This window comes from Bos indicus x Bos taurus, chromosome 9 (genome assembly GCF_003369695.1).
Source record: "Bos indicus x Bos taurus breed Angus x Brahman F1 hybrid chromosome 9, Bos_hybrid_MaternalHap_v2.0, whole genome shotgun sequence".
In the NCBI taxonomy this organism is placed as follows: Eukaryota; Metazoa; Chordata; class Mammalia; order Artiodactyla; family Bovidae; genus Bos; species Bos indicus x Bos taurus.
The window spans coordinates 9,056,655-9,076,365 of NC_040084.1; the positions used below are offsets into that span (position 1 = coordinate 9,056,655).

The 19,711-nt window shown below is 37.7% G+C and overlaps 1 protein-coding gene across 2 annotated transcripts in view; it reads left to right on the top strand.

Moving 5' to 3' along the window:
- Positions 1–19,711, top strand: part of COL19A1 (collagen type XIX alpha 1 chain) — a 445,397-nt gene that overhangs the window by 84,075 nt on the left and 341,611 nt on the right. For both annotated transcript variants that reach the window (XM_027550856.1, XM_027550857.1), the window contains exons 7-9: positions 3,246–3,326; positions 9,336–9,461; positions 10,687–10,722. In XM_027550856.1, coding sequence (XP_027406657.1) covers positions 3,246–3,326; positions 9,336–9,461; positions 10,687–10,722 — 243 coding nt within the window. The remainder of the gene's footprint in view (positions 1–3,245; positions 3,327–9,335; positions 9,462–10,686; positions 10,723–19,711) is intronic.

Genomic DNA, 19,711 nt, shown 5'->3' on the forward strand with positions numbered 1-19,711 from the left:
GGCTATGGTTTTTCCAGTGGTCATGTATGGATGTGAGAGTTGGACCATAAAGAAAGCTGAGCGCTGAAGAATTGATGCTTTTGAACTGTGGTGTTGGAGAAGACTCTTGAGAGTCCCTTGGACTACAAGGAGATCCAACCAGTCCATCCTAAAGGAGATCAGTCCTGGGTGTTCATTGGAAGGACTGATGTTGAAGCTGAAACTCCAACACTTTGGCCACCTGATGCGAAGAGCTGACTCATTTGAAAAGACCCTGATGCTGGGAAAGATTGAAGGCAGGAGGAGAAGGGGACAATAGAGGATGAGATGGTTGGATGGCATCACCGACTCAATAGACATGGGTTTGGGTAAACTCTGGGAGTTGGTGATGCACAGGGAGGCCTGGCATGCTGTGGGACTTGGGGTTTCAAAGAGTCTGACACGACTGAGCAACTGAACTGAACTGAACTGAACTGAATAACAGTCCTAGGCAAACCTTTCAGAAAGGTCTCTCCAAAGTCAGAGGAGGAATTGGGTCTTAGCAGCTAAACCTGAGATGTGACTTCCAGCAGTGGGAGCAATGTAGATACATAGGAAATGATCCTCAGGGAATTCTGAGGACAATAGTAGGGAGTGATGGTTGCTCTTGCTGGAAACACTGCTGTTGAGTGGAATCTGCATGGTTGCTGCTGCTGCTGCTAAGTCGCTTCAGTCGTGTCCAACTCTGTGCGACCTCATAGACGGCAGCCCATCAAGCTCCCCCGTCCCTGGGATTCTCCAGGCAAGAACACTGGAGTGGGTTGCCATTTCCTTCCCCAATGCATGAAAGTGAAAAGTGAAAGTGAAGTCGCTCAGTCATTTCCGACTCTGAGCGACCCCATAGACTGAAGCCTACCAGGATCCTCCATCCATGGGATTTTCCAGGCAAGAGTAGTGGAGTGGGGTGCCATTGCCTTCTCCGCCTGCATGGCTAGTGAGGGCAAAGTGGGGAACTGCGGGAACCAAAGAGCTTTAGGATTAGGAGGCTGCAATGAGAGAAGAACAAGTTATTGCAAGAGTGGGTTCTGGCTGAGACCTCTGCTCTGGAGATTGAGTATTGTGTCCTGTGTTTCATTAACTTATTACTCAAGGAAACAATCTGAGACTAAAGAATATCTGTGTGTCCTGATAAAAACACACAGTGTGAACATTGTCGCTTTACAATGGTTTTATGGTTTAATGTGGAATCTTAGTTCACTTAAGAATAATATTAAACCATTATCACAATGATGGAGCTTTTAAAAGAGATATTCACTATTTAAGTTGGACAAGTAAAATACATTTTATTTTTCAAAGATTGTTAACCCTACTAAAACTCTAAGTAGACTAATTATTTTTATCATCTCCATAAAAACTCTGTGATTTATAAGATCTGTTGTAATGTGAAAGTGTTTTGTTTATTCAGAATGTAATTTATTGATAAAAAACTTCTAGTGATTGCATTTTATTGCACATGTACTACCCATGTGCTTTTGTGTAGAGAAATAGGTGACATAACTGATAAAAGTGTGTTTTAAAATTCCTTGTGACAGAGTCAGTGTATTTGTATTCTAAAGCACTGCACTGTGTCAATGAAAGATTCTAATGTAACTAATGAATTAAAAAAGCATAATTAAACTAGTCTGATTGTAGTTTCAGTGTCATAGGTACTTTATTAGGTTCTAATCCATGAAAAATTGGTCATCTATCTTCAGTTAAGTAAAATAATTCATATGAAGGTCCTAAAACAGTGGATGATACATAATAGAATTTCAGTATTTATTGACTATTCAGGTAACAGTGTTGATGATAAATTAGTTTTAGTTAAGGAAAATATTAATGGGAGTCTCCTCATTCTTCATCCTATATAATGGGTATGTTGCTGCCTGATGTTTCATTAGACTGTGTAAGACAGTGTATTTAAACTTTATAAATAAAAGCTTACTTCAGTAACCTTGGGAAAAGTTATAGAGAAGAAATCATTACGTTTCATTTTTCATTTCATCTCAGAATTTTGCATTGACTGCAAATCTTAAGCTGCTCATGAATCCAAAAGGCGTCTGGCATTCTTAATGCTTTCTATGAGCTGAAATGATTCTGTTCATTTCAGTGTAGAGAATAATTATGGCTTTTTTCCTCCTTTCTTGCTTTTTTGGTGTTGGGGTAGAGATTCAGAGCTAACCACAGATATTTGCTTTCTGTTATCATAGAATTAACTGTTATGTTATTACAGTTGGGTCTCACTGTAGAAAATAATGATCTCAAAGAAATACATAATCTACCTCTGTTACATTAGGATACAGAGAAAGAGGGGGAAGAGAAGAGGAGAGAGAGAAAGAGAAAGATGGGGAGGAGGAAGAGAAGGCAAGGGGGAAGATGTTGTTTATGGGCTATATTGTATGTCAAATCATCATATGATTAATTATTAATAAATTATTAAATTTGAAACCACAGACTAATTTAAAACAGTGCCTCTGCCCATCTATTATGTTGAAATTTTGTCAATAGTCTGTACCATTTGCTTTCTCTGATGTGGTTATTTGGCCTTGCCTTTACAGGAATGACTGTACTTCCTGAAACTACTTTTAATTTCATATCCAAATGCCAACAAATGTGAATTTGCTGAGCAAAGAGAAGAATCAATTATTTATTTATTTTTTTTTAGAATCAATTTTTTTTTGTAAAAAGATTATGCGTCTTGGTCAGGTGTATGCCATATAACATAAAATCCATAGGTATTAAACAGAATCCATGAAAAATAGATAAAACTAAATACCATTTTTTTCCCCACTTTGGGAAGTGAGCATCTGTTTTAGTCTCTCAAGTTGGAGGCCTGGAACTACAGATAAAGGCTTTTCCATCATAAGCTCATACCTTTTACTTTACTTTTTCTCCAGAATTTTTTTACTTTGAAATATTCCTCATTTTGTGAGCATACTTTATTGTAGTGCATTATCTCTAATTAAATACTTCTTTTTTCATGGTTTGAAACAAGGAGCAAAGATTTGCAATTGCTCTTATTATGTGATTTTCTTTACATAGAGATCTGTCTCAAAAACTGGCTCCATTACTGTTTCTCAAATGGTCCATAAAATCATGAATCCTAAATGAAATAAAACCCCAAATATCTGCCAGTGCTTTATTTGTATTAACTTATTTTTTTCTTTCCAGTTAACATCATTCTCAAATGCCCGAATGTGATTTTCAAACAACATTAATGATATGTCTTATTACTAATTTTTTAATAGATTGAACTTCACCAACTTCAGATCTACTGTAACTGGAACTTCATAGCCCAAGAAACATGTTGTGAGATATCAGACATTAAGGTAAGTTCATTTTCTCGTGTGTGAAGACCACAGAAGGCCAGTTGCCTGGGCTGTAGAGTCATATGTAGAGCAGCCCAGAATGTGTGCTGTTGAAACCAGTTGAGCAAATAGTTCTGAGCCAGAGACCCCTCTCAAGGCCTTCCCACCATTTCTTGCCACCATTTTAATCCCAGTGTTTTATCCTGAACTTCAGGAATGATATGGCCTTACTGTGGACTCAACATGAGTAAAAGAGAATCCATCCATGCCTTTATTCCTAAACTATGTTCTGACATGTTCTGATGGAAGGATCATTATTCTCCAGTTATAGGGATTTTACATCTGTGATCATGTTATTCTTATTCACTTCTCTCTTCTAGCCTGCCACCCATTCTGGGCAGTTTTCCTTTGTGAGAGACTTTTTCCCACTGCATCTTCCCCTGCTCCTGTTTCTGCCTTTACTTCGTGCCTAGACTGTTGCATTGTCATGCCATCAGCCTTTCCCATCCTCAGCACAACCAGAATAAGTCTCCAAATCACTGCTTTGTAGATTCATTTACATTCTTCCAATGAACATCTGTTATTCGAAAGCATTGATCTTTTGGGCATTGTGCTAAGGAACAAGGCTAGCTAACATGAATAAGGCGCATTCCCTGCCCTCTACTCATCCCTCTGTTCAAGCCTTTGGTCACTCTCTGTTCACAACAAGTAATACATTCAGTTTCTTAGCCTCTAATTCTTAATATCCTCCACCCAATTCTACAACTATTGCTTTCTTGTGGTAACTTTTCATTCAAATAGTACTCAATTCAGTGCTTTAGGTATCTCTCATTGCAATGGCCATGTGGGCACCTTATATCATTAGATATAGTTGTATTTGTTTTTAATTTATTCAGCTACCTTTTAAATTCATTGATGGGATTATACTTTTGTAAGCTTCTTTTATGATTCCTAGTGCTTTGTTTGTAAAAGGGGTCAAAACATTGTTTCTTGACTCTAGTTTGAAAGGGATTAATTCTAAGAAGTCTTTAACAGAAAGAACATATAAAAAGTAAAAGCAAAATGTGAAAATATTATTCTTTGTGTCAGATTTCCCAGAAGTTCCACACTTAAACCATTGAAAATAAAATTTTATTAATAATTTCATAATTAAAAACATTTTAAACTTTTATCACTCACTTTGGGTAGTAGAATAATAATGTGACCAACTGACTCAAAGCATAGCTAAATCTCTAAAAATTGTATATTTTGCTTATGTAACTTGGTTTAATAAACCGTATCTCCAACGTAGTTCATGGATCTCATTTCAGTGAAAGCCAGCCAAATATCTTTCTATAAATATCTGAAAAGATAATTGAGAATGCCAATATACAGACTTGAAATACCTAGACTTCCTGGAGCCACACATTTAAATCTTAAAGATGTGAATTCTCCAAAAGTTTTTCTTTCATTAATTACGCTTCTTTTATGTGAGAGCTCTTTAAACTAATAATTTTCCTTGATTGAAAAGTAATATAATGATTTTTTAAATTATTGCTTCATTTTCTTTTTAAAAAAATTTTTAATTGAAGGATAATTGCTTTACAGAATTTTGTGGTTTTATGTCATACATCAACAAGAATCAGCCATAGGTATAGCCATGTCCCCTCCCTCCTGGACTGCCCTCCTATCTCCCTCACCATCCCACCCTTCAGCCTGTTGCAGAGCCCCACTTGAGTTCTCTGAGTCACACAGCCAATTCCCATTGGCTATTCATTTTACATATGGTATTGTAAATTTCTATGTTACTGTCTCTATACATCTCCCCTTCCCACCATGTCCATAGATCTGTTCTGTGCCTGTTTCTCCATTGCTGCCCTGAAAATAAATTCATCAGTGCCATCTCTTCAGATTCCATTTATACATGTCAGTATCAGCTCAGTTCAGTCATTCAGTCCTGTCCGACTCTTTGCGACCCCATGAGCCGCAGCACACCAGGCCTCCCTGTCCACACCAACTCGCAGAGTCCACCCAAACCCATGTCCATTGAGTCAGTGATGCCATCCAGCCATCTCATCCTCTGTCATCCCCTTCTCTTCCTGCCCCCAATCTTTCCCCGCTTCAGGGTCTTTTCAAATGAGTCAGCTCTTTGCATCAGGTGGCCAGAGTATTGGAGTTTCAGCTTTAGCATCACTCCTTCCAATGAACACCCAGGACAGATCTCCTTTAGGATGGACTGGCTGGATCTCCTTGCAGTCCAAGGGACTCTCAAGAGTCTTCTCCAACACACAGTTCAAAAGCATCAGTATACAATATTTATATTTCTCTTTCTGACTTACTTCACTCTGTTTCGTCCACCTCATTAGAACAGGCTCTAGTTTCGTCCACCTCATTAGAACAGATTCAAATGTGTTCCGTTTTATGACTGAGTAGTATTCCATTGAATATATGTACCACAGTTTCTTTATCCATTCATCTGTCAATGGACATCTGGGTTGCTTCCATGTTCTAGCTATTGTAAGTAGCACTGCAGTGAACACTGGGGTACATGTGTCTTTTTCAGTTTTTATTTCCTCAGGGTATATGCCTAGGAGTGGGATTGCTGGGTCATATGGTGGTTTTATTCCTAGTTTTGTAAGGAGTCTCCGTACCATCTTTCATAGTGGCTGTATCAATTTACATTCCCACCAGCAATGCAAGAGTGTTCCCTTTTCTCCACACCCTCTCCAGCATTTATTGTTTGTAGACTTTTTGATGATGGACATTCTGACTGGTGTGAAGTCTCATTGTACTTTTGATTTGCATTTCTCTGATAATGAGTGATGTTGAACATATTTTCATATGTTAGCCATCTGTATGTCTTCTTTGGAGAAATGTCTCTTGAGGTCCCTTTCCCACTCTTTGATTGGGTTGTTTGCTTTTCTGGTATTGAGTTGTATGAGCTGCATGTATATTTTGGAAATTAATTCTTTATCAGTTGTTTCATTTGCTATTATTTTCTACCATTCTGTGGATTGTCTTTTCACTTTGCATGTAGTTTCCTTTGCTGTGCAAAAGATTTTAAGTTTAATTAGGTCCCACTTGTTTTTATTTTCATTACTCTAGGAGGTGGGTCATAGAAGATCTTGCTTTGATTTTATGTCATCGAGTGTTCTGCCTATGTTATCCTCTATGAGTTTAATAGTTTATTTTCTTATATTTAGGTCTTCTAATCCATTTTGAGTTTATCTTTGTATATGGTGTTAAGTGGTGTTCTAATTTCATTCTTTTGTATGTAGCTGTCCAGTTTTCCCAGCACCGCTTATTAAAGAGGCTGTCTTTGCCCCATTGTATATTCCTGCCTCCTTTGTCAAAAATAAGGTACCCATAGGTGCATGGGTTTATCTCTGGGTTGTCTATCTTGTTTCATTGGTCTATATTTCTGTTTTCGTGCCAGTACCATACTGTCTTGATGACTGTAGCTTTGTAGTATAACCTGAAGTCAGGAAGGTTGATTCCTCCAGCTCCATTCTTCTTTCTCAAGACTGCTTTGGCTATTTGGGGTCTTTTGTGTTTCCACATGAATTGTGAATTGTTTTGTTCTAGTTCTATGAAAAATACCAGTGGTAATTTGATAGGTATTGCATTGAATCTGTATATTGCATTTGGTAGTATAATCGTTTTCACAATATTGAGTCTTCCTACCCAGGAACATGGAACATCTCTCTATCTGTTTATGTCGTATTTGATTTCTTTCATCAGAGTCTTATAGTTTTCTGTATACAAGTCTTTTGTTTCCTTCAGTAGGTTTATTCCTAGATATTTTATTCTTTTAGTTGCAATGGTGAATGGTATTGATTCCTTAATTTCTCTTTCTGATTTTTCATGTAATGATGTGTTGATGTACCTAAATATTATATTCTTGACCAATAGTCACTCCAACTTGAATTATAAGAAAATTGTTTAAGGAAATAGGCAATACATTCAATGGTATGATTTGATAACTAAAAGCAGTGACATGACCCCACACATGAAAAAAATCATGTTTTAAAAAGATTTAGTTTTAAAGAGTAGAAAATAAGGTAGGAATTCATCTCCAAGCTTGGAAAAAATAATACAAGACCTCTTCTTTTCCTGCTCACAAGTATTTATGGGCAACATTACCATTATGTTCATGTTAAACAGGAAATAGAACATTCTACATTTACATTTAATGGAAATGTATGTTTTAGAAAGCTAATTCAGTACATCTGCTATAATTCTGGCATCAACTGTATATTTTTTTTAATATTTGAACTTAGGAAATTTTAATGTACTTGCTTAAAAATCTAATTTTGTCCTGTAATTTCAACTCAGACATCCTTTCTGTTATTAATATTTTAAAGCATATTTCAAAAGTGAGATTTATTCAGGATAATCTATAAATATATTTCCTTGCTGCTATTAATTAGATTTTCTAAAGCAGTCAGGTTTCATGACTACAGACCTAGACAGAGAGAATGAAGAATAAATAAGGAGAGAAAGAGAAAATCAGCAACATTTATTGAAAATAAATGAGAGAGATTAGTAAAATGTTGAGGGCTAATTAACTGAAATCAAAACCAGAGGTTTTATGAAGAAAGGGGACCTTACTTGTATGTCTTATGTTCTATGTTGGCACTTTTTGAAATGTGTGGGCAGCTTTGTAATGAAGCCTGAGACATGTTTTTAAAGTCATTTAAATCCCCAATGTAAAATAGTGAATCAGTTATGCACAGCAAAATTGTGAGCTTTGACTGCATCTCGATTACCTTAACTGAACCCATGGGACACAGGGCAGGACCTGGCTGGAAAACTGTATCAAATCATATAAGATAAATGGACTGTTTTAGTGATAATCCTGTGTATTTAATTCTAATGTAATTTTTAGACTATAGACTTGGAAATTTAATGTCAATAACTAAATAGATAATCATTAAATCTGCAGATAGTAAATTTGATAGAACTAGTGATAAAGACAGGAAACTATTTGTAGTTTTTCTGGGAGCTATTTTTCTTATAGTGTTTACTGTGTTCAAAAGCATTAGAATGCTACCCATTTTTCAAATTTTTTTTTGTTTGAAAAGCAATGTATGTTTACTATATAAAATTTGGAAAATATAGCCACATTCAAGGAAGAAAGTAAATATCAACTGTGATCTCACAGCGATAAATAACCACAGACAATATTTTAACTTTGTATCCTGACAATACTTTCCCAGGCATATATAACTTGTAGTATATAAAGTAATGTGTGAAGCCTTCCCCCTAAACTGCGAATTCAGAGATATGAAATTGTAAATTCATGAAATTGCAGATTCAGAGTTACAAACCATGGTAAGGACTCTTGTAAATGATGTTGAGGGGAAAGGAAACATTTATCTTCTTCAGATGCTCCATCTGGGTTTATTTTTTGATAGAAAAAAAGTTCATTGCTTTGAAACCAAATTTTACTTCCTGTGGCCCCACATGTTATAAACCCAGTGGGGAAGTGATGAAAATCATCACTTTGTTACAGGGAAGATTTTAATAACTTTATAGAACAATGGAATGGAATAAGATATATGTATTTTGAGTAAATATATACCACCTTAGAGCGTAAAAGAGTTTATATTTTACTTTTACATGTCTTTATCATCATCCTGTTGAAGTAAATGTTTTAAAAGTTCGAATTACATTCTTTTTTCCTAAATTTGTTTCCAGAACACACATATCAATGTTATTTGTGTAAAGCATTTTACTGTAACAATTCAGTTCTTATAAATGTTTGATGTTGCTGTACTTGTCATAAATTCACATATAATAGCTTTAGAATTTCTCACCAAACCTGGCATTTTAATACACTTCTAGTGTGTTGTCATTGTAATAGATACTAGGAGGCTAGTGAAAGGGTAAAGTTGTTATGGACTTTCACATGCTGGGTGAGCCTTTGGTTGTTAGAAGGAAGTTCTTGCAGGTAAACCCAACCATGCCTAGTTTGGTGGGAGTCAGTGCTGGGAATGTCACGGTGTTTGGAATTGACTCTGTATCCTAAAGCCTCTTTTTGGATTTCAGTGCCCAGAGCAGCCTGGCTTTGGAGGTACTGCAGCATCACCAGCACCTGCTCATGCCAGCAGAATGTCTGCATTTTTGCCAGCAAAGCAGGAACTCACAGACCAGTGCCAGTGCATGCCACACAAGGTATGCTCGTCTTCACCTGTGCCCAGGGGAAAGGCACTCCACACTGTGAGCCAGGCCTATGTGTGGTCCTGGTGCACAGAACGCAGCTTGCTCTCTAGTGCAAGTTAAATCAGGCGCCTGGGCCCCTCAGTCCCTGGGTGAGTTAAAGAGAAACGCTTGGGTTAGGATTCCCTGGATTTCAATCTAGATAGTTTCGAGGCCATCTGACCTTCTTTCCTGAGTGGGAAGTAGAATGAAAGGAAAATAAAGGGTACAACAAGTACCCTGTACGACAAGTTATGTGTGAGGATGAAACACATGCGAGGAATAGGCTTAAGTCATGGAAATTCTGGAGAAGAAAATGGCAACCACTCCAGTACTCTTGCCTGGAAAATCCTATGGACGGAGGAGCCTGGTAGGCTACAGTCTATGGGGTCGCAAACAGTCAGATACAACTGAGCAGTTCACTTTCACTTATGGGAATTCACAAGTTATGGGAAACACAGAGCCTGTCCTTCAACACATACCCAAAGGTATTCCACATACTGTGTTTCTGTCGTGTGGAGACTGTATCTGTCCACTACTTCAAATACCCACTCAGATTTCCCCTCTGCTGTGAGTTGTATAGGGAATGCAGAAGGGCTGTTATTGCCCAAAGAATTTGTTTCGCTTGCCCTTCCCTGGCCAGGAAGCCTGAGTCCATTGAGGGACATGAATGTCTTTTGTGGATGTTAATGGCATTGTGGGACCTGTCCTTGAAGTAGGCTGAGTGACCTCTGGACAGCTTCCCTCTATACCAGTACCCAAGGGTAGGAAAACTTGTCCTAACTCCTAGAGGTCCAAAGTGCTGTGACTTCTTGCATGCTCAGGCTCAGGGCTTCCTGTCCTGGCTGGAGGAGTGGGGAGGAGTGTAAGTTAGAAATTTAGAGGAACCTTGCATTTCCTCTACCAACCAGTACTACAGTGTGAGCTCTGTGAGAAAGGCTATACGAGGTACAGGGGGCATGGAGGAGAGTGCGTATCCCAGCCCATGACAGGTCTCCAGGAGGAGATGATGCTGGCAGGTGTTTGGAAGAGGTGGGTAGTGAGCCTTTGATGAGGGCAGAAGAGACTCCCTGCAGAGGGGTCTGCATCAACTCCCAGGAGAGCACAGCTTTGTCTTACTATTGTCAGCTGATTTATAAACTGTATGTATTTAGTTCAGTGTGACCGAATATGTGTTAACACACAATTCATTTCTGCTCAGGGAGAAGCAGGCTCACCTGGACAGAAAGGAGAGCAGGTAAGACCCCACCGAATGCTGTCAGGATGAAAGAGGATATGCTCAAAGTTGACTTCAAACTTGTTTCCATCTGATTTTTTCTGTGTCCCACACAAATGTGCATTTCTGTAAAAAGCTATTGAATATATTTAAGTGCTGATTATTGAAATACGGAAGACTGTATCAGCATGTAAATCTGTTTTTGCGTTCCTAATTAGGCTGGTCTATTCTCCTGCTATGCAGGAGATCTGGGTTCGATCTCTGGGTTGGGAAGATCCCCTGGAGAAGGAAATGGCAACCCACACCAGTACTCTTGCCTGGAAAATCCCATAGATGGAGGAGCCTGGTAGGCTACAGTCCATGTGGTTGCCAAGAGTCGGGGTGATTTCACTTTCAAAATGTACCTGTAAACCACAAGCAAAATTGTGAAGCAAGAAAGTCTGTTTCTTAGCTGGTGTTTACCCTTGTTTAGCATTTTCTTCTTCAAATACTTGACAAACTCCTGTTTGCTGACAGGTCTCCACTGGAGATTTTTCATCACTTAATTCAAACAGCTTACCTTTGTTGAACACCTTCTCTGCATGAGGCCTAGTACTAGATGTTATAGGGAATAGAAAGAATAGGATATGTTCCCTGTTGGCGAGGATTTTTACATCTGCAAGGAGATAGAAGACCTTACAAGGCCACACATAATAGGTCCTGTAGAGGATTACAGGGACCCTAAGGGAACAGGCATTGGGAAGATCCCCTGGAGAAGTAAATGGCAGCCCACTCCAGCATTCTTGCCTGGAAAATCCCATGGATGGCGGAGCCTGGTCGCAAAGAGTCAGACACGACTGAGCAAAGGGAAGAAGAAGGGAACAGTCTGGGGACTGGAGAGAGAGTGTGCTGGAGGAGATGGTGACAGCCAGATGGGTGTGGATCTGATTCTAGCCAGGATTCATGCTTAGAGACTTACCTTCCCTTCTCCCCATCCTTCTCAGAATGCAACTGTCCTCTTCCCCACTCTCTGAGTCATGTCTTTTTTTAGCTAACTACTAGATATATTAATTCCTGCTAAGGTTAGATATTGATTATGTTCTTACTGTTTTCCAAGGTAAAACAGGTTTAAGTTCTTTTCATGTCTTAACTGGAAAGTCCATGGTTTTAAATTATTTACATAATCTACATGGACTTCTTATTTTAAAAGATAAGAGACTGAAGTCTGCTAAATGACTGATCCATCAAAGTTGCACAGGAAACTTCAACCAAACTATCCTCACCAGCACCTGTTATATATTGTCTTTTTGATAATAGCCTTTCTAGCAGTTGTGAGATGTTATCTCATTGTGGTTTTGATTTGCATTTTCCTGATGATTAGTGATGTTGGCCTTCTGTATATCTTCTTTGGAAAAATGTCTATACAGATTTTCTGCCCACTTTGAATAGGATTGTGTGCTTTTTTTCCTGTTAAGTTGTATGTCCTCTTTATGCATTTTGGGTATAAAATTATATATGCCTTACCAGATGTCTGATTTGCAAATAGTATTTCCATTCAGATTTCATGTATAAGCAATATCGTATCATATTTGTCTTTCACTGTCTGGCTTACTTCACTTAGCATGGACCTAATCTCTTGGTCCATCCCTGTTGCTGCAAATGTCATAATTGCATTCTTTTTTATGACTGAGTAATATTCCACATCTTTTTTTTTAACTTATTTTATATTGGAGTATAACTGATTAGCAATATTGTTGTAGTTTCAAGTGGACAGCAACGGGATTCAGCCATACATATACATTTATCCATTCTCCCCGAAACTTTCCATCCACCCAGAGTGCTACATAACATTGAGCAGATTTCCCTGTGCTATACAGTAAGACTTTCTTCTTTATCCATTCTTCTGTCAATGGACAAATTAGGTTGTTTCCATGTCTTAGCTGTTGTAAGTAGCCAACACTATATATTGAAGAGACTGTCCTTTCCTCAGTGTATATTCTTGACTTCTTTGTCATAAATTAATTAACCATACATGTGTGGGTTTGTTTTTGGGTTCGCTGTTCTGTCCCATGGGCTTCCCTGGTGGCTCAGTGGTGAAGAATCTGCCTGCTAATGCAGGACATACAGGTGTGATCCCCGGGTTTGAAAGATCCCTTGGAGAAGGAAATGGCAGTCACTCCAGTATTCTTGCTTGGGAAATCCCATGGACAGAGGAATCTGGCAGGCTGTAGTCCATGTGTTCACAAAAGAGGTAGACATGACTTAGCAACTAAACAATAACAACATTCTGTTCCATTGATCTATATGTCTATTTTGTGGGAATACCATACTGTTTTAATTACTATAGCTTTATAATATGGTTTGAGAACAAGATCCACCTAAATACTACCTACAGTTCACTCACTTTAGATATAAATACACACACAAACGGAAAGTGAAGGGATGGAAAAAGGTATTCCATGCAAATAGAAATCAAAAGGTAGCTGAGGTAGCTATGCTAATCTGACAAAATAGTCCTTAAAGAATGTCAAAAGAGACAAAGATGACTTTTATATAATGATAAAGTGATCATTCCAACAAGAGGATGTAACATATGTAAATATTTATGCACCTAATATATATAAAGCTAAATATATTAAGAAAATATTAACATATATAAAGGGAGAAATAATAAGTAATACAATAATAGTAGGGAATTTTAATGCCCAACTACATCAATGGATAGCTCATCCAGACAGAAAATCAATAAGGAAACATTAGCCTTAAATGATAGATGAGCCAGATGAATTTAAGAGATATATATAGAATATTCCCTCTTAAAGCAATAGAATATATTTTTCTCAAGTGTAAATGGAACATTTTCTAGAATAGATTGTATTTTAGGCCATGAAACAAGTCTTAATGAATTAAAAGGATTGAAATTATATCAAGCATATTTTTCTCACCACAGTGGTATGAAACTTGAAATTAATTACACAAAGAAAACTGGAAAATTCATAGATGTTGAGATTAAACAGTATGCTACTGAGTAATCAATGAATGAAAGAAAAAATAAAAAAGAAATTAAAAAGTACCTTGAGACAAATAAAACTGGAACTATAACATACCAAAACTTGTGGGATGCAGCAAAAGCAGTTCCAGGAAGGGAGTTCATAGTCATAGATGCTTGCCTCAAGAAACAAAAAGAGGCTTAAATAAATAACCTGACTTTCTACCTTAACAAGCCAGAAAAAGAAAAATGAATGAAGTTGAAGTTAGTATAAGGGAGCAAATAAAAATTAGAACAGAAATAAATAGAGAATAAAAATACAATTGAGAAAATCAATGAAGCTAAGAGCTGATTTTCTGAAGAGATAAAAAATTGACCTGCCTATTAGCTAGATTCACAAAAGAAAAAGAGAGGACTCAAATAAAATAAAAAACGAAAGAGATCATGTCACAACTGATATCACAGAAATACAAATGATAATTATTAGCAGGTTTATTAAATGCCAAGCCTATAAAATATACAAAACTGTATGAGTTATAATGTATTAAATAATTTTCCACTTATGATACATTTAAAAAATACTAACATTTGTTTTAACTTCCAGACTGCCCAAAAGTCATAATGACAAGAGATTTTTGTGGCAAGGCAAAAACAACTGGGATAAAATATATTGATAATCTAGAGAACAAGGCAAATAATTAAATGATATACTTACTTTATTGTTTCAGTACATGCACCAGCATTTAATTAAGCCAGCGTAACCCTTGCTGTGCAAATATGAACTCAGATGACCATAGCATGAATGTTATCAGCTTTCTTTGCACTTGTAATAAACATAGGTGTATTGTTTTCTTTTGAGGATTTGATTATGAGTAAATTTCTGTTCTTGTTGTACTTTCTGATTCTGCAGCTTTAATATACAGTAAATAAAGATGGCTTTCCATCTGTGTTTGAGTCTTGTGTATAATTTTCATTATTAAAGTAGATGCTCAAATTAGTGCCTGCACAGTTTGAAGATCAGAAGTCATTTTTGCTCTTAGGCATTTTGAATAGTCAATTTTGTGAAATGATCAGAAGTAGAGTGTTACTGAGGCAACCAGATAGTATTCTCAAAATTTTCCTTTTGGTCTGCTAAGACCAAGAAAGGATATTGAGGTTGGCGGGGCAGTGTATTAGCAGGAATACCACTTTGGAGCCTGAATCATTTGGGATTCAATCCTGTCTATCTCTTACTTGCTTTGAAACTAATGTTTTATAATGCTGAGTCAGCAGCTTATTATGAAGAGTAAATACTTAGTGCTAGGAGAAGGCAATGGCAACCCACTCCAGTACCTGGAAAATCCCATGGACGGAGAAGCCTGGTGGGCTGAAGTGCATGGGGTCACGAAGAGTCTGACACGACTGAGCAACTTCACTTTCACTTTTCACTTTCATGCATTGGAGAAGGAAATGGCAACCCACTCCAGCGTTCTTGCCTGGAGAATCCCAGGGATGGTGGAGCCTGGTGGGCTGCCGTCTATGGGGTCGTGCGACGGACACGACTGAAGCGACTTAGCAGCAGTAGCAGCAGCAGGAACTGGCACAGAGTAGATACTTAATAAATGTATGTTTTCTCTGCTTTCCTATCTACAGTGTAATTGCTTACATGTTGAAAGAGAGGTGGAGATAATCCTTTTACATTGAGTTTAGTTTCTTTTACGGCTTGATCCAGAGCAAACAAATCTTTGTGAAAGAGTCCCTTAGAATTTTCAGTTGATTAAATGTTTTAGGTTATAAAAATTTTGAGCTGTTATTATATGGCTACTTATAATAAATACTAATAATTTAATGATAGTTATTTCTTCAAAAGATCAATGATTTAAGTCATTCATTCAAATCTGTGTTTATTTTGTTCCCAATATTATTTGACAAGACTTTTCTTAAATATAGTGTACTAGTGTTTCAAGAGATTCCTTACATTGTTATGCTTAGATGATGCTGGTTAGGAACCATCCAGAGGTAACTGTAATTTAACTTTTTTCATTAACTATAAGGTATATATTACTAGTCTTTTGGTGCACTGTACTTTTGGCCCAAGGAGATAAAATGGAACAGGTTTTGAGAACACGGATTCCAAATCTCTTTTCAAATTATGTACTACTCATTACAATGTTCCTAAAGGTGTTAAGTTTTGAGAATCCTTACTGTAATCTGTGTCTGCTTCATAAACAGCAAATTTTACTTTTATTTATGCCAGTTCACTATCAGTTAGACTGTTCTGAATAGTCCTGTAATTAAATCCTGTTTCACGTGGATCAAAACCCACCAGTGGCTTCCTGTTTCCCTCAAGGTAGTACTGAAGCTCTTTCCAGGGGCCACAGTGTTCCCCACAATGAGTCAAGCCCATCCTAACTGGACTAACCATCTCTCCTGCACTCGCCCGGTTCATGTCTGTTTCAGGGTCAATGTACCAGGCTACCTATACCTGGAATTTTCTTCTGGATTTTCACTTGGCTCTTTCCATCACATCATTTAGGCTCTGTCTCATAAATCACTTTAAAATAGAAAGGTCTTTATGACATTGCTATGTAAAAAGCATGCTTTCATTCTACCTCTATGTTCTTTATCTTCATAGCACTTTTATTGTTACTTGCCATGTTATTATTATGCCTCTGTTTATTTCCCCACTAGAATATGAGTTCCGCAAGCACCATACACAGAACAGCACATAATAGGAGCTAAAAATATGCTGAATGAATGAATGAACGTTATACCACAAAGAAAGTCTAAGTCATCAACTCAGCTGTTTGTAGAACCTGTGAATTCTGTGCCCCGTTGCCCAGGGGCCCTTGCCAGGCAAGGCGAAGAGTCAGGTTGTAGAGAAAGAACTAGGCAAGCTAAATCATAAAGAACTGTTATATTATTCACTAATGTTCTATTATACTTTTTCCTTTAAAAACCAAAAGCTTTAGAAAAAACTTTTACATAGCCTTAGCTTGATATTGCCAACTAGATAGTGAAGAATCAGAAATATTTGGAAAAAATGCCCCAAGTTTTGGCTTGACTTAATGTTTATCTGTACTGCCTATTTTCTCCTCCACACTGTGAAGCTTCATTAGTCTGATTTACGGCTGCTTTTTTCTTCATAAAGCTGATGACCCGCTCTCATGGAGAAAGGTGATTTGAGATTCAACCACTGCTCATAAGACACGCAGCTGTGGTGAGCATTCTGTGTCAGGTCACCTAATCAAACCATTCTAACCATGCCCTCTCTCCAAGACTAAACTCTGGATGACATTACATGAAATAATAATTAATGGTTTTCTTTCATTTAGACTCAATTATTGTAATTTTATGAAATCTTTTAATTCCCTTTTCTTAGCAAGTATAGTTAGCAACCTAATTACTTAGCAACCGCTTTACTTTCTCAGTTTTTTAAGACCCTTGTTAATACCTTCACCCACTTCAGAGTTGATATGCCCTCCGTTTTATCAAAGAGCAGCTCACTTTCAATGTTCCTGAACCTAAGGGGAAGTATGATCTGAGGTCTATTTGGGGAATAATTTTCCAGTTTATTTTTGTATTATTATCTTCCCTATAAAGTTCATTTCACCCAAAGTATAGGGTTTTTGAAATAATTGCTTTGCTGGTATAGTTTCAGAGAAAATCAAAATAATTTAAGCTGAAATAAGTTAACTTACTTGACTCTATAATGAAAAACTTTAGTACTGATTTTTTTCTACTACCCCTACCCTCTAATCTCAGTCTATGGAAGTTTCCACTCTGACTTCTCTAGTCTGTTGACCCAGAGATTACTAGTGAATTTCCCTTTATTTCCGATCCAGCATTACTTATATGCCCCTTCCAAAGGACACACCACACCAATAATAAATAATTGAATCAAAATATGTTCATAACATTTAAACAAGGAATATTTCCCCTGAGTAGTAACCTCAGAGAAGTAGAATTTAACATTCATGGTTTTGACTTTTGGTCTATGTCATTATGGAAGTAAAGAATATTTTTTCATCCTTTCTAATCCAATATTGAATGTATTAGATTAATTGACAAGTTCTTTTTTTTTTTTTTTTGGCAACTTTACTGCATCTGATATAATCTCATCTAATCTGTAGGAACTCGAAGGTGACATTTTTTTTGTGTACCTTAAATAAACATGTAATATCAGTGTAATAATGGTATTATATACTCATAAAATTCTGATGTATTTATTAATCTCTACTAAGCATTAGTGATAGAGAAATTCAAAGAGTTTACATTAGTTTCCACTGTCTCAAGAATAAGTTTATTAGACTGAATTTGTGAAAGAGCCATCAAAGCAATTAAAGGTAGCTCATCAGCTTCACTGAGCAAATTTTTCCAGGCAGGTGGAAGGCCAGGAAGCAGACAAATGGAGTAACCCAGCTTCAGGGATTTTCCTGGAGGATGCAATGGAAGGTCAGGCACACTAAATATAAAAATATAGGTGTCTTGGAGTCTGAAATTTCATAACTTACTTGATTTGAAAGCACCAGGTACTAGTTGAAGGAACAGGAAAGAGTCATTCCCTATCTTTGATAAATGTAAAAGAAATAACAAGCTAAATTGTTTATGTCTGTGTGGAGAATGTTTGAGTTTTGATTAGCACTTTGATAATTATTGCTAACTCTCTATTGGTTTATTGTCAGCAGTGTAATTTAATAATTTGTGAATAATATGAAGAAAGAACTTAAGGTATATTCTTTGGTGCAAGCAAAAGCAACTCATACTCTTTGGTGCACGCAGAAGCAGCTCATCTATGACAACCTGAGCAGTTAGTACACATTTGAAAAACTCCGAATGACTATTCCTATATTTCAGTGTGCAGTTGGTCTTAAAGGTGAATTGGGTACTCCTGGAATTCCTGGGGAAAAGCTATGCTGATTTGCTACTTGATTAAACTTTGTGGCTATTTTACTCAGTTGTATCACATAGGAAGGGAAAGTGCCCAGAAAAGTCTGGTATTTGGGAGGAGGTGGAAGTGAGTCAGCAAACTGTGGCCCTGCGGGAGGGCTGCCAAAAAATGCCTGCTGTGCAGTTTTGTAAATCAGGTTCTACTGGAACATAGTCATGCTCATGTGTCTTCATAGGGGCTAAGGCTGCTTTTGTGGTACACAACAGCATTTGGTGATTGTAGCAGAGATTCTAAAATGTTTGCTGTCTGGTCCTTTGCAAATAAACAGTTGCTCCAGAACATTGGCCATTATTCTAAGAGACCCAAGGCTTCTTAACTTCACTATTTTATGTTTGGTATAGTATCTTTTCTATGATTGTGGTTTTCATTCTGTCTGCCCTCTGATGGATGAGGATAAGAGGTTGATGGAAACTTCCTGATGGGAGAGACTGACTGAGAGGGAAACTGGGTCTTGTTCTGATGGGCGGGGCCAGGCTCAGTTGATTTTCTGTTGGTGGGTGGGACTGTGTTCCCTCCGTGTTTTTTGACCCATGGTGAAGGTATTGAAGATAATGGCCACCTCCTTCAAAAGGTCCCATGCACACACTGCTGCATGCACTGGCCCAGGCCCTGCAACAGGCCACCACTGACCTACACCTCTGCCAGAGACTCCTGGATACTCCTGGGCAAGTCTGAGTCAGTCTCCTGTGGGGTCACTGCTCCTTTTTCCTGGGTCCTGGTGTGCACAAGGTTCTGTTTGTGCCCTCCAAGACTCTGTTTCCCCAGTCCTGTGTAAGTTCTGGTGGCTCTATGGCTGGGTTAATGGCGACCTCCTCCAAGAGGGCTTATGCCATACCTGGATCTGCTGCACCCAGAGCCCCTGCCCCTGCAGCAGGCCATTGCTGACCCGGACCTCCACAGGAGACACTCAGACACTCAAAGGCAGGTCTGGCTCAGTGTCTGTGGAGTCTCCTGGTGCACAAAAGATTCTGTTGAGCACTCCGAGTGTCTCTAGCGGGTATGGGGTTTGATTCTAAATTCAATTTTGTCCCTCTTACCGTCTTGCTGTGGCTTTTCCTTTGCCCCTGTTTATGGGGTATATTTTTTTGGTGGGATCCAACATTCTCCTGTAG